The sequence below is a fragment of the Chanodichthys erythropterus genome, chromosome 15 (assembly GCF_024489055.1).
Source record: "Chanodichthys erythropterus isolate Z2021 chromosome 15, ASM2448905v1, whole genome shotgun sequence".
Taxonomy (NCBI): Eukaryota; Metazoa; Chordata; class Actinopteri; order Cypriniformes; family Xenocyprididae; genus Chanodichthys; species Chanodichthys erythropterus.
The window spans coordinates 16,134,950-16,147,822 of NC_090235.1; the positions used below are offsets into that span (position 1 = coordinate 16,134,950).

General features: G+C 34.7%; 2 protein-coding genes across 2 annotated transcripts in view; one reads left to right on the plus strand and one right to left on the minus strand.

Annotated features, from left to right (window-relative positions):
- LOC137037750 (tenascin) overlaps positions 1–3,470 on the plus strand; it is a 51,161-nt gene extending 47,691 nt beyond the window's left edge. Inside the window, exons 17-20 of the mRNA XM_067411993.1 lie at positions 936–1,032; positions 1,315–1,476; positions 1,580–1,743; positions 3,000–3,470. Coding sequence (XP_067268094.1) covers positions 936–1,032; positions 1,315–1,476; positions 1,580–1,743; positions 3,000–3,086 — 510 coding nt within the window. The 3' untranslated portion in view covers positions 3,087–3,470. The remainder of the gene's footprint in view (positions 1–935; positions 1,033–1,314; positions 1,477–1,579; positions 1,744–2,999) is intronic.
- A 7,772-nt stretch (positions 3,471–11,242) lies between these two features.
- Positions 11,243–12,485, minus strand: LOC137002231 (uncharacterized). The gene is made up of 2 exons (XM_067361764.1): positions 12,104–12,485; positions 11,243–12,007 (listed from the first exon to the last, which is right to left on the minus strand). Exons 1-2 carry the CDS (start codon positions 12,347–12,349, stop codon positions 11,339–11,341), a joined length of 915 nt encoding a protein of 304 aa, XP_067217865.1. The 5' UTR covers positions 12,350–12,485; the 3' UTR covers positions 11,243–11,338.
- Positions 12,486–12,873: the final 388 nt, after the last annotated feature.

Genomic DNA, 12,873 nt, shown 5'->3' on the forward strand with positions numbered 1-12,873 from the left:
TGCATAAACACAACATTTTAAGTGGATTACTCAAACGTTGCTAGTCCTGGAACCAATTCATCTTATCTGTTTCTATTTGAATCAACAGCGATCACAGCATATGCTAACAACTTATTTAACATGTATATTTAATGAAGATGTTACTTGTCATTAGCGCAGTCATCACTTATAGAATCAATTTAGTGTTCACCTTCATGTATTTCCAGTACAATGATAACCACAAAAACTTCAGCATTACAGAAACTCTTTTAAATGTCAAACATAACAGCATTAAACACTAACAGGTATTTTTCTTCACTAAAAACAAATAAATTAACACTTAATTTCAACATTTATTCTCATCCTGTCCTATGCAAAGCATGCTGGGAAATGGAAATCCACTGCCTTTATAAAAAAAAAAAAAGGCAAAATTAACTCAGAAATTTGAGTTTAAATTACGCGATATTAAGTTGATGTGATGATAAACATTGTTATGTCAACAGAACTCTACAAAATAATGTTTACAACTTAAAAGGTTTCATTAAAACAATAAATTAGAATTTTTAACTTGCAACCATGCATTTATTTAAGTTGTGGTAACAGGTCCCATGAATTACATAAGTGTGCCATCTTGGACAGGGTCAAAGTGTGGACTCGTAGGAAGACCGCGAGGGTTTCATTTGGGACAACGAGAGGTTAACGAGAGTAGGTCGTTTACTTAAGGTTAATTCAAAGACACACTGATTCGTTGACTTCACTAGCCAAAAATAACCACATTTGATTTGAGGCTTCATTCATATGACAAGTGGTTTGTTTAAATCTCTAAACCAATAATAGTGATGTTTGCTTTAACAAACGTTACTAACAAACAAATAATATTTGACATTCCTTTTAGCGATGTTGACAAAGTATATATGAGTGGCTTATCTTTTATCTGTATGTTTGTGTGTGTCTAGGTCTTTCAGCGAAGAAAGGATGGAAAGACAAACTTCTTCAGGAGCTGGCGGGAATACAGTAGTGGATTCGGAGCGCTGGATGGGGAATTCTGGCTCGGTGAGAAATTAAATCAATTAGTTTCCTCTGAAATATTACAAATTATTAAACTGACAGCCCAGATCTGGGTTTGTAGGTTTACATTGCAAACCATGCAAGTCAAACAACTGGTGAAGAAGGTTAGCGCTGCCCTCTAGTGGACTGATTGTGATGGTGAAAGTGACATTTGTGGGTGTTGAGGGTGGAATGAGTGTTCATTCACTCCTTCCTGCTGGTACTGTAACCATCTCTAACCATTAGGCCATGATTGCCCCAGTTAACTGACTGTGTCTCCTGCTTTAGGAAACGAGCTGCTTCATAACTTCACTAAGATGAGTCCAATGACCCTCAGAATCGACCTGAGAGCAGGAGACGAGTCCGTTTACGCACGTTATTCCTCATTCTCTGTGGAAAATGCAAAAAAACACTACACCATCAGAGTCTCAGGATACTCTGGCACAGCCGGTGAGTCTCTAAACGTGCATATAGATGAACTAGCCAGGAAAGAAGAGGCTGTAGAGATGCAGTATGGTATACTTATGAAAGTCTGCTTTTATTTCATGAACAGGCGACTCGATGTCGTATCATAACGGCCGGCCGTTCTCCACGCGGGACAGAGACCCTCAGCCGTTCATCACGCGCTGTGCCATGTCTTACAGAGGCGGCTGGTGGTACAAGAACTGCCACGAGGCAAACCTCAACGGCCTGTACAACACCAACAAAAACCATCAGGTGCAGCTGACTGACTCACGACACATGCGCTCATATACAGAGATCAGTGTTAACCAGTGCATGATGATGAATCAATGCACTGAGGAATAAAAATCAACATGCATATTTTTTTTTTTTGCATAAATGATTTTTTAACAATTGGAGTGCCTCATTTTGCTTTCCTCGATTTGCACATTTTAGAAAACAGACTTTCTTGATTGATCATTGTCTTAATATTGTCGTTTCCAGTCTAAATATCTAAAAATTCTTAAATCCAGATGCTTTTACTAGATAAGTAAAATGACATAAGATTTTTTTTCTTGTTTTCTGGGGCAAAAAAAATCAAAATAAAGTGAGTTTTTGCTTAAAACAATCAAAATTATCTGCCGATGGGGTAAGAAAAATAAAACAAGATTTCAAACAGAAACAAGATGATTTTTCTAACCCCATTGGCAGATAATTTTGATTGTTTTGTGACAATTTTTAGATATTTGGACTGGAAACAAGACAAAAATACTATGTAAGAAAAGCAATTTTTTGCAGTGTTAATAATTTTTCTCTCTCTCTAAATTATAATTATTATTATTATATATGGATGTGCCAATTAGGATATAGGATAGACCCTTTTCACATTTCTGGGTTTCTCAGAAGCAGAAGTCATCATAGTTGGGTAAACTTTTATAATGGTGAATGAGAAAGTTCATTTTTATATATATATATATATATATATATATATATATATATATATATATATATATATATATATATATATATATATATATATATATATATATAATATAATATAATTTTTTGTGTGTGTTTCCATTTGTGCAAATAGCAAAAGAAAAACTACACAATAGTGTTTGCACAACTTTCAAATAGGGGAAAAAAATTGAGCGATTTGATAACGGCAGTCAGGAGAGAGAAAGATGTCATTTTTAAACTAAACATTTATTTTTTTGCAATTTGATGCAAAGGTAATATAATACAAAGTATAGTGTTATATAAATGTGCATAATTAAAACAAAGACATGATATTGATGACCATTAAAATGCATCATCACAGTCTGTGAAAAGGGTCTATTTGCCATTTTCAAACATTTGTTATATTTTGGTTGCATTTGTGACTGTAACTGTTTATGATTTACACCTCTAATCTTAAAGCATTTAATTTTCTTTTATTAAAATATGACCATTTTATATTAAGCGTGACATTTTCAACATGTCTTGACATGAATGCAGTTGTAAGATGCGTTTGCATGTCTGATTTATTTCAGGGAGTGATCTGGACTGAGTGGAAAGGCAAGGATTTCTCCATCCCCTTCACCGAGATGAAATTCCGTCCCGCTTCATTCCGGCCCTAGTGAGGGAGAGACGGGACGAGGCGAACGCTCTCCCTTCATGGACAAACATCTACACATGCTCACTGAAAAGCATCATTATTGCACGTATATCCTCACCATCACCACCACATATACACACGTACTTCACCTGAAATGCGTCAGGGCTGTTTATGTGTAGCCCGTATATTGTATTGTACAGTTGTTGGATTGTCTGTGCGTCGTGACGCTCCGCAGCAGCTGTAGGAAATATTATGCACTGCCTTCTTCACTACGATCAAGCTGCGGACCAGAGTCACGTATATCAGCTTGAACTGTCAAGAGTCTGTTTGTATTCATATTGCATTGTATGTAACATATTTCAGTGTCATTCAGAATGATTTCATAAAATAAAATAAAAAAACTGTAAGTGGGTGTTTTGCTGTTTTTGATATGGTTTTGGCAATAGATTCTGAAAGAACTATTTTACATGGTGTTATGATCGTTATTCAAATGTTTAATGTAAGTTCATTACAAGTTTTGAATAATTAAGACTAAGACTTTATGATCATTAAGATTTAGTCTCTTCTGTTCACCAAGACTGCATTTATTTGATCAAAAATACAGTAAAAATAGTGAAATATTATTCCAATGTAAATCAGCTGTTTTCTATGTGAATATATAGTAAAGTGTAATTGATTCCTGTGATCAAAGCTGAATTTTCAGCATCATTACTCCAGTCTTCAGTGTCACATGATCCTTCAGAAATCATTCATGATTATCAAACATTTATGATTATCAATGTTGAAAACAGTTGTCCTTTTTTTTTTTTTTTCCTACAGAATAATTAATGAATAGAAATAGAAAGCTTTTTTAACATACACTAGTGTTTAAAAATGTGGGGTCGGTAAGAATTTTGTTTTTGAAAGAGATTAATACTTTTATTCAGCAAGGACACATCAAAAGTGACAGTAAAGACATTTATAATGTTGTAAAAGATTTCTATTTCAGATAAATGCTGTTCTTTTGTCCAGGGTTCTTCACAGAGAGATAAACCTCAGGTATGCTCTGATAAAAACTCAGTAAATCATTTGACAAACTGACACTGAGCCAAATCTGTTTTATTTGTTGCATTTCTAGAATGTTTTCCTGACTGAAGATGGTTACCTCAATCTAGGTGATTTTGGATGCTCAAAAGCAGTGGAAAGGTGAGGGGAAAAAACAGTAACATAATTTGTTAAACTTGATTTTTCTTGGCATTATCAGTTTAAGATGACATGTTTGATTTTCTTCTTTCATGCACTGAAGCCGGTCTGTCAGCTGCAGTGATCGGAGCAGCTGGAGGAATCACACTGGTTTCACTCTTGGTGCAGCTCCGATTGTCACAGGTGTTGGTGTTGGAGTTGCAGGTGGTGCAAGAGGTACCGTTTCTAACATTGCCAATGCAGTCAAACAAAAATCACTATTTGAGAGCCTTGGAGCAGATAATGTAAGCACATTGATTTTCAATTCACTGAATGCACGTTTGATAACGTACAAATTTCATGGAGGTTAAGCAGAAGTACAGTAGCGTGTGCCACAGAAATCATGCATCTACTGTATGTCTGCTGACAAATGTTGGTAGAATTGGTGCTCAGGCTGCCAAAGTAGGACAAGCAGCAGCTTCAGGAGTTTTGATTGCAGTCTTTGTCATTGCTAATGTGAGACAAATCAGCTCAAATGAAATTATTAATTAATTTAAAGGGATCTTTAAAAGAGTCACTTAGTTTATGACTGAGTCTGAATCATCTACCATAAGTTCTACTAAGTTAATCATAAGTTCTGTAGCAGCTATGAACATCCAACTATCGTGAAAACACTATTTATTAGCAAAGTAACATCAAATCGACAGTTTAAGGCATTCAATTCTTAAGCACATAACATAAGACACTTTTCTTTAAAAATCTACAGGAAACTTTATTGGTTATTCTAACACAAACTAATATCTAACACACACACACACACACACATATATATATATATATATATATATATATATATATATATATATATATATATATATATATATATATATATATATCGCTTGGGATTTCGTAGATTTTGTACACGGATTAATTTGTAAATTCAAATGTAAATATTATTTTTTTTGTACCGCTTAAGTGGCACAGACATTTCCTGGAGGGTTACAAACACACTTTCCACTCCTAAAGAATGGAATGTAATTTCATGTCAGTTCATGTGCATGTAAAGGCAGACATCCCAAAACTTTTGGCAATATAGTGTATACAGTTGCAAGAAAAAGTAAGTGAACCACTTGCAGAATCTGTGAAAATGTACTTATGTACATTACACTTATACTGTACAATGTACTTATACGTATGAATGGGGTTATTTTAATAAATTCAGCTATTTTTTTTTTTTTTTTTTTGTCTTGTGAACTAAATGTAAACATCTTTTATGTAAAATATCTTACTCAGGACAGTACTAAATAAAAAATAACATGCATTTTGTATGATCTCTCTTATTTTATTAAAATTATTGGTAACACTTTATAATAACTGCACACTATGAAGCATTAGTTAAGCATTAGTTAATAGTTAATTAATCACTTATAAAGCATTAATATACATTAGTAAGTAGTTTATAAATACAGCTATAATTGCTTTATTCTTGATTTATAAGCATATCTATAATGTGTTTAATAATTGTATTTTCATACTTTATTAATAATCAATGTATCATTTCTAAATTAAGTATTACATTATTTACAGACCAGTTATTTAGGAGTTGTCAGTAGTTCATTTAGTAAGTGTAAGTAAATGATTAATAAACTATTTAAACATTCATTTATACATCTTATTATTTAGACACACAGTAATAGTTACTTATTGTGTTAGTAAATGTTTTATTAACTCATATTCCTACTGCACTTCATGATTAATTCAGGTAGTTATAAAACATTTAGAAGTGGTCAGTTAACTATTTTTGTGAGCTCATCTAAAGTGAGGACTATTTATGCTTTGTAAAGCTTTTATAAATGAGATTTAAAGGTTCAGTGATCTTCTGCACTGCTGTTCACTAATTTTTAAAGTTAGTACTGAGGTAGTTTTGACACTAGGAATATGTTAATAAAGCATTTATTAACACACTGAGTAACTAATACTATATGTCTAAATAATAAGATGCATAAATGTACATTTAAATATTTTATTAATCATTTACTTACACTTCCTAAATGATCTTATGAACCACTGACAACTCCTAAATTACTGGTTTGTGAATCATGTAATACATAATTTAAAAATGATAAATTGATCATTAATAAAGTATGAAAATACAATTATTAAACTCATTATAGATATGCTTATAAATCAAGAACAAAGCATTATTGCTGTATTTATAAATGCTTACTAATGTCTATTAATGTTTTATAAATGATGATTTAACTATTTACTAATGCTTAACTAATGCTTCATAGCGTGAGTTATTCTAAAGTGTTACCAAATTATTCTCATTTTCAGAGATCCTGCAAGTGGTTCACTTACTTTTTCTTGCAACTGTATATAAGGCACCTACTGGTGTTTAATTAATATCATTTGCAGCAATTTTGAGTCTGTTTCTGTTAAAGAGAGTGAATTCATTGAAGTTTCTTCTGGTTTAAGAGAAACTCTTTGGAATGCATAGCTGGGCAGAGGCGGTGTTCTGGAGGATGTCACTGTTTAGGCCTGTGGTCATTTGGGCCTTGGGATGTCTCCGTTTCCGGAGGTTTATGCATTAAGGACACAAAGGTGTTATTTAGCCATTAGGTCTTAAAGTTTGTGGAACAAAGGAAGGTCTCCTTTATTGATCAGCTCTGTTAATACAAGCCCTGGTTTGAGATCTTTGGAATGTGGGTTTTTACAGGATATGTACAGGCAAGTGCAAGCATTTTCTGAGTGTTTAACTCATACCAACCATGCAGCACAATATCCAAGCCCTGTATCAAGGAGAGTATTGGTCTCACATAGTTTTGATTGGGAGGATCTTAATTCAACAATAAATAGAGCATCATTTCTGAGCCCAATATTATTCAACTAGACCCTCTTCACAGACTGCTGGTGTGTATTAATATTCGTATCTGTTTAATAGCACATTTTTGGTTTTAAATGTTTTGACTGCATAATATTCGTCATATGAATAATATATTGGATAAATAACAAATCTAGCAATTGTTTATAAAAATATTAATTCCATTTATTTTTTTATATAAAAATTTATTATTTTGTTTAAAGCAGATAACTGCTGAATTGTGAAGGTCTTCTGTGAGGTTGATACATTGATGTATTCCAGGTGAGTTGAATGTTTATGTACTCTCTACACCAGAGTTACAATCGGTTAAAAATAAATAAAATAAATAAATAAATAAATAAATTTGGTATCACCATTGAAAAATTTACAAAATGTTGCATGTTACAAGTAACTTGAGTTAGGTAATCAGACTTTTTTTTTTCAAATAAGTAAAGCAAGCTGCTTTGTTTTCCCATTTATTGACTGACAGCTCTCCTGTCCCCATGTTGAGAGAAATAAAGTGCAGAGGTGTCGTGTGCGCTGTGTAAACATGATTGTTATTGTAGTTCTAGACTAAATGTGAACATGCATTTACTCATCTCACTTGCCAAAAACATTCAGTATTTCTCAAAATGAATAAGAACAGTGAAATGCAAACTCAGAATTTTACACAAACCTGTAATAATTAACTATATCAAATTACACAAATACACTTTATGTATTTAATCTCACTTTATCAAGTGTATTTGCTGCTGACCTTTAGTGATATAATTCAACCACTTGCACTTACACTACTTGCACAAACTTTGATTAAATTCCGAATTAGGGAATCATAATGCAGCCAAAGATAAATTATGACAAACATAAATGAATTTGATAATAAGTAATAGTAAATAAAGTCAAGCAAACAGTCAGTAATAAAGCAAGAACAAATTAACAAATTACAAGTAATAGCACAAATAATTACAGGTCTAGCAGTAGTATTCAGGTACTAAATACTATAATGTGTAAATTAAGTATAGATTAATCCTTATTAAAGCTAAAGAAGTTATTCAGTCAAGAGCAGATTTTATTTTATTTTAGTTATTTATTTTAAGCATCGAAAATATTTGTATGGTTTTGGTTTTAGTTAACTATAATAACACTATTGTAAAGTTTTACCAAATTGTCTTACTCAGTACCATGGGTGTAGAATACGCAGGGGATGTGTTTACCGCACTTGTAATAAAACATTATAAAACACAAAAATTCGTGCCCTGCACTTTTTCATTGGACAAGTGTGTTCACGTAGGACAATGTGTATGTGTAAATTTAGATTTAAAATTCAAAGAAACAAGATTCAGTACAGTATGTGACCTGACATTTCCATAACAATCAGTCACTCGTGTGTAAAGGAAACAGGTTAATTATTCTAACACCATAAAATGTCTTGCTTGTGTATATGACCCTCATTCCCTGAAGGAGGGAACAGAGACGTTACGTAAACGAAATAAACCAATGTACGTTGGCATGTGAGATTTGCATCTCACGCTCCACCCCACAGTGTGGGTAAAAATGTGGAAGCAGATGAAACGGACATTCAGGTTTTGGGAATTGGAGGATAAATTGGGATCCCTACCAAAACGCCCCTATTGCACAGCCTGCAGCTCTACCTATATCTGTCAGCGCCTTGGGTCTGGTATGCAAGACAATGGCATCCACTTTCCAGTGGGCCAACCTCTGCTTAGAGACAGCCTTTCCTTTATACTGGGCTCCATAACAGACAAAAAGCTGTTTTGAGGTCCTGAATCTCAACATTCGGTACACGTACAGGTGCAAAACGCAGATGGACAGAGCAAAGCCAGGGCTGGATCTGCCTCCTCCAGGGGCTTATTGATGGAGTTGTGGGGGTACTTGAGGCTAAAAAGGTTGAGAACCACTGGTTTAGATAATTTAATCTATAAGTACTAAATAAACTATATCATAGAAAAAAAATAATAATAATAATAAAATCAACACTTTATGCTGGGTAGAATTAGCCCAACCTGTGTTCTGTCCCATATTTACCCAGCCCTTGGGCAAAAAACAACCCAAAATTTACACATGAAAATGTGTAAGGAGAATGTAAGTGTGGAAGAGAGTAGAAATGTATGTATGTGAAAGGAGAATATATGTATGTGAGAGTAGAAATGTATTGTAAATTAAATGTATTGAAATCTGTAAGTACTAAATAAACTATATCATAGAAAAAAGACATCTGCCGGCCACACAAACATAATAAAACATAAAATAAAGTCCAGGCCTGGTCCTCTCTCGTCCTTCACGATCGTCGCTCCTCCTTTTATGCTCCCGGAGCTCCTCCATGAGAGACTCAAGACCGGTGCGCCTCCCAGGTGATGCTCGTTATCACTTGCGTCACGGCTCTCGCCCGCCCTGGTCGATCGCCACAGTATGTATGTGAAAGGATAATGTATGTATGTGAGAGAGTAGAAATGTATGTATGTGAAAGGAGAATGTATGTGTGTGAGAGTACCAGAATGAATTATGGCTTGTACGGCCCCTCATAGAAGTCTCTGCACTTTGATGTTGAAGTTCAAGGCATGGCAAAACTATAGAGTCTTGGACTGAAGCTTTGCTGAAAAACGTAACTTAGAAAACGAGACTCTCAACAGAAAAGAAAAGAAACTAAGTGAAGAAAGAAAAGTGAGATAAGAGTATTCACATGACTTGCATTCTTAACCTCCGTCTTAACCCATTTTACCTTAACCTATTTTTTTGTTTGTGTCCTAAGTTTTAAACTGAGGTATTTATCCAACACCCCTGGAGGTCCAACCAATTAGACTGTCTAGTTCGGGGTGTGACTATTTCTCCTCCATGTACATAAATCACAGTTCTTATCTTAGTCACATGGTCTCTTAACTTTCCCGCTCTAGTACTGTAAAATTCAGACATGATTTCTATAAGAGTACAATACATTTTTCACAGATTTGATTCATACAATAATGCAAAAAATGAGAAATAATTTACACACATAGTAAACAAAAAACACCTCCCATTAACCATTCAAAAGTCATAATAATTGCATGAATTATGTGAGATCTAAGCATAATAATCCCATATATGTGTTGTATACACGATATAGAATTATGCAGTTGAACGATGTTTGATTGTAGGTCCGTTCAGCATTGTTTTGGAATGATCTGATGCATTTTGATATGTAAAGGTAGTCTCTGGGATTATTATTGTATATATATATATATATATATATATATATATATATATATATATATATATATATATATATATATATATATATATATATATATATATATATATATATAAATTAAAAATAACGGAAACTTGGCAAAGGCATTTAAAATCCTAAGAACAGAGGCAGGTTAGTCACATTACACTGACTTTACTGTAAGTCATGGGGCTCTTCTATACTATTACTTCATTACAATAGCAATATATGTGCCTCTTTGTTTAAATGAGGATGATAAATTGAAAATTATTCCTTCATATGCTGAGATGAGGTGATGTGTTGATGTGTCTTATATCAGGATGGCCATACGTGTGATTTTGTTTCTAACACTTACTGGACTGTGTGTCGCTGATTCCAAAGGTACGTTTAGAATAATACAAGTAAAAATGCCTGGATTTAAAAATCTGTAACCATTGTGTATCATTGCATATCAATCAGATTAGTGTATTAAAATTATTGGCTGAAATATGTTAATTACAGTTTTTTTCCAATTGCTAACACACAATTTTTCAAACTAGTCTGGTTTTATCAAAACACTTAACACAATTCACAAAACCACACACCCAAACTGCAAAATACCTCATATATCCTGCAAAATGAAGCACTGCAACCGAAACTACACAGAGCATTATCAAAATCAAACTTTTGCATGAAATGGCACACACTTCATTCATATTACCAGATTTTTGCCTAACCACCTACACACTGTTGGGCATAATGAAAAGCACCCCCATCTTTAGTATGCTTTGCCATAATACTAAAATATGTATCAGATTGTTCACATGCACAGAAATATTTGCAGATACACACACATGCTGTTGCAACATTTTTATTTTTTTTCCTTCACTACAGTAAACAAGTCAATACAACATAAGCACAGCAGATATATTTACATGGGACTGAACAAAAATATTCTTACAAAAAAAGTAAACTGAAAAAGAAAATTTCTGAAAAAAAATATATTACAGTAAAAAAAACAAAAAACAAAAAAAGGCAAGAAAAATAATTAGGCAGCATCTTGCCGCACAGCCGGGTCTGGCCACAACGCCTCGTCAACATCACAGGCAATATCTTCCCTTGCCAGACATCGAGGGAAGAAGCGCCTTGAGTGCCTTATCCATCCCTGAATTGCACCCACATCAATCTCATCACATGCCTCTTCCATGGCCTGCACAAGAGGCATGCGCACAAAGGGCTGCCGGTCGTATACCTTCCACCGCCATGCCGAAAAGAATTCTTCTATGGGGTTCAGAAATGGTGAGTATGGTGGGAGGTATTGCACGAGAAATGTTGGGTGGTCAGCAAACCAGTTTTGGACTGGGGCTGCACGATGAAAGCTCACGTTGTCCCATACTACAACGTACCGGTTTCTTTGATGGTCTGCATCATTCATACGCTCTGGTGGTATGAGAATGTTGTGAAGTCTGTCCAGAAATGTGAGAATATGGGCTGTGTTGTATGGTCCAAGTTTGGCATGACGGTGGAGGACACCATGCATATTGGAGATGGCAGCGCACATTGTGATGTTCCCACCACGTTGGCCAGGAACATCTATAATGGCTCTGTGGCCAATGAGGTTTCTCCCTCTTCTTCTGGTCTTTGCTAGGTTGAACCCAGCCTCATCTATAAAGATGAACTCATGTGGGATTGCATGAGCATCCATTTCCACTACTCCCTGAAAACAAAGAACAAAAATCACTCAATATGGTGTTATCCAGTACACTGGGAAACAATGTTGTGTGTAGTGTACTGCAGTCAATATAGTACTTACATCCACATATGCTCGTCTGAACTCTTTGTTTCTTTGAGAGTTTCTCTCAAACGGCACCTTATAAAGTTGTTTCATTCTGATTTGGTTTCGCTTGAGAATGCGAGCCAATGTGGACAGACTAACTCGTTGAATGTTGTTGAATAAGGTGTTGTCTTGGATGATGTGGCTTTGAATTTCTCGTAATCTGATTTCATTATTTTCCAAAACCAAGTTTACAATGGCAGCTTCCTGTACCCCGGTGAACATTTGGCCCCTTCCTCCACCATGGTGTCGTCTCTCAGTCCTTTAGAAAAAATAAAATAAAAATATATATAGGGCTTGGACAATGCAGCCTAAATATTTTACCCCACAGTAGAGTACATTGTACAGGAAACTTGTACAGTTCATGAATGGCTGATGTCATACACTAAGTAAACAGGTGTCACCCAACTGATACACTATGACATGGGGTATACTACATGTGTACTACATGAAATTTTGGTTACATACCTGTTCTCCAGTCTAAAGGTCCGGATGACAGAGGCGACAGTAAAACGGCTCAAGTTTGGCTGCACTCTCTGTCCAGCCTCACGCATTGTCAACCCATGGTTGATGACATGATCTACTAAGGTTGCTCTGATTTCATTTGAAAGTGTTTGTCTTCTTTGGCCATGAACTCCTCTACCTGCTCTACCCCTACCTCTCACTCTTCCTCCCCCTCTTATTCTCAACCTCCCTCTTCCTCTTCCTCTTCCTCTCTCTGCAATGTCTTCCATTGTTGTTGTAAAAAA

Bases quoted from the DNA above. Each gene is read 5' to 3' on its own strand.
- LOC137002231 (XM_067361764.1), bottom strand. From the start codon at position 12,349: ATGTTCACCGGGGTACAGGAAGCTGCCATTGTAAACTTGGTTTTGGAA. The intron at 12,008-12,103 runs GTAAGTACTATA...CTTTGTTTTCAG, and splicing joins TCAGACGAGCATATGTGGAT to GGAGTAGTGGAAATGGATGC.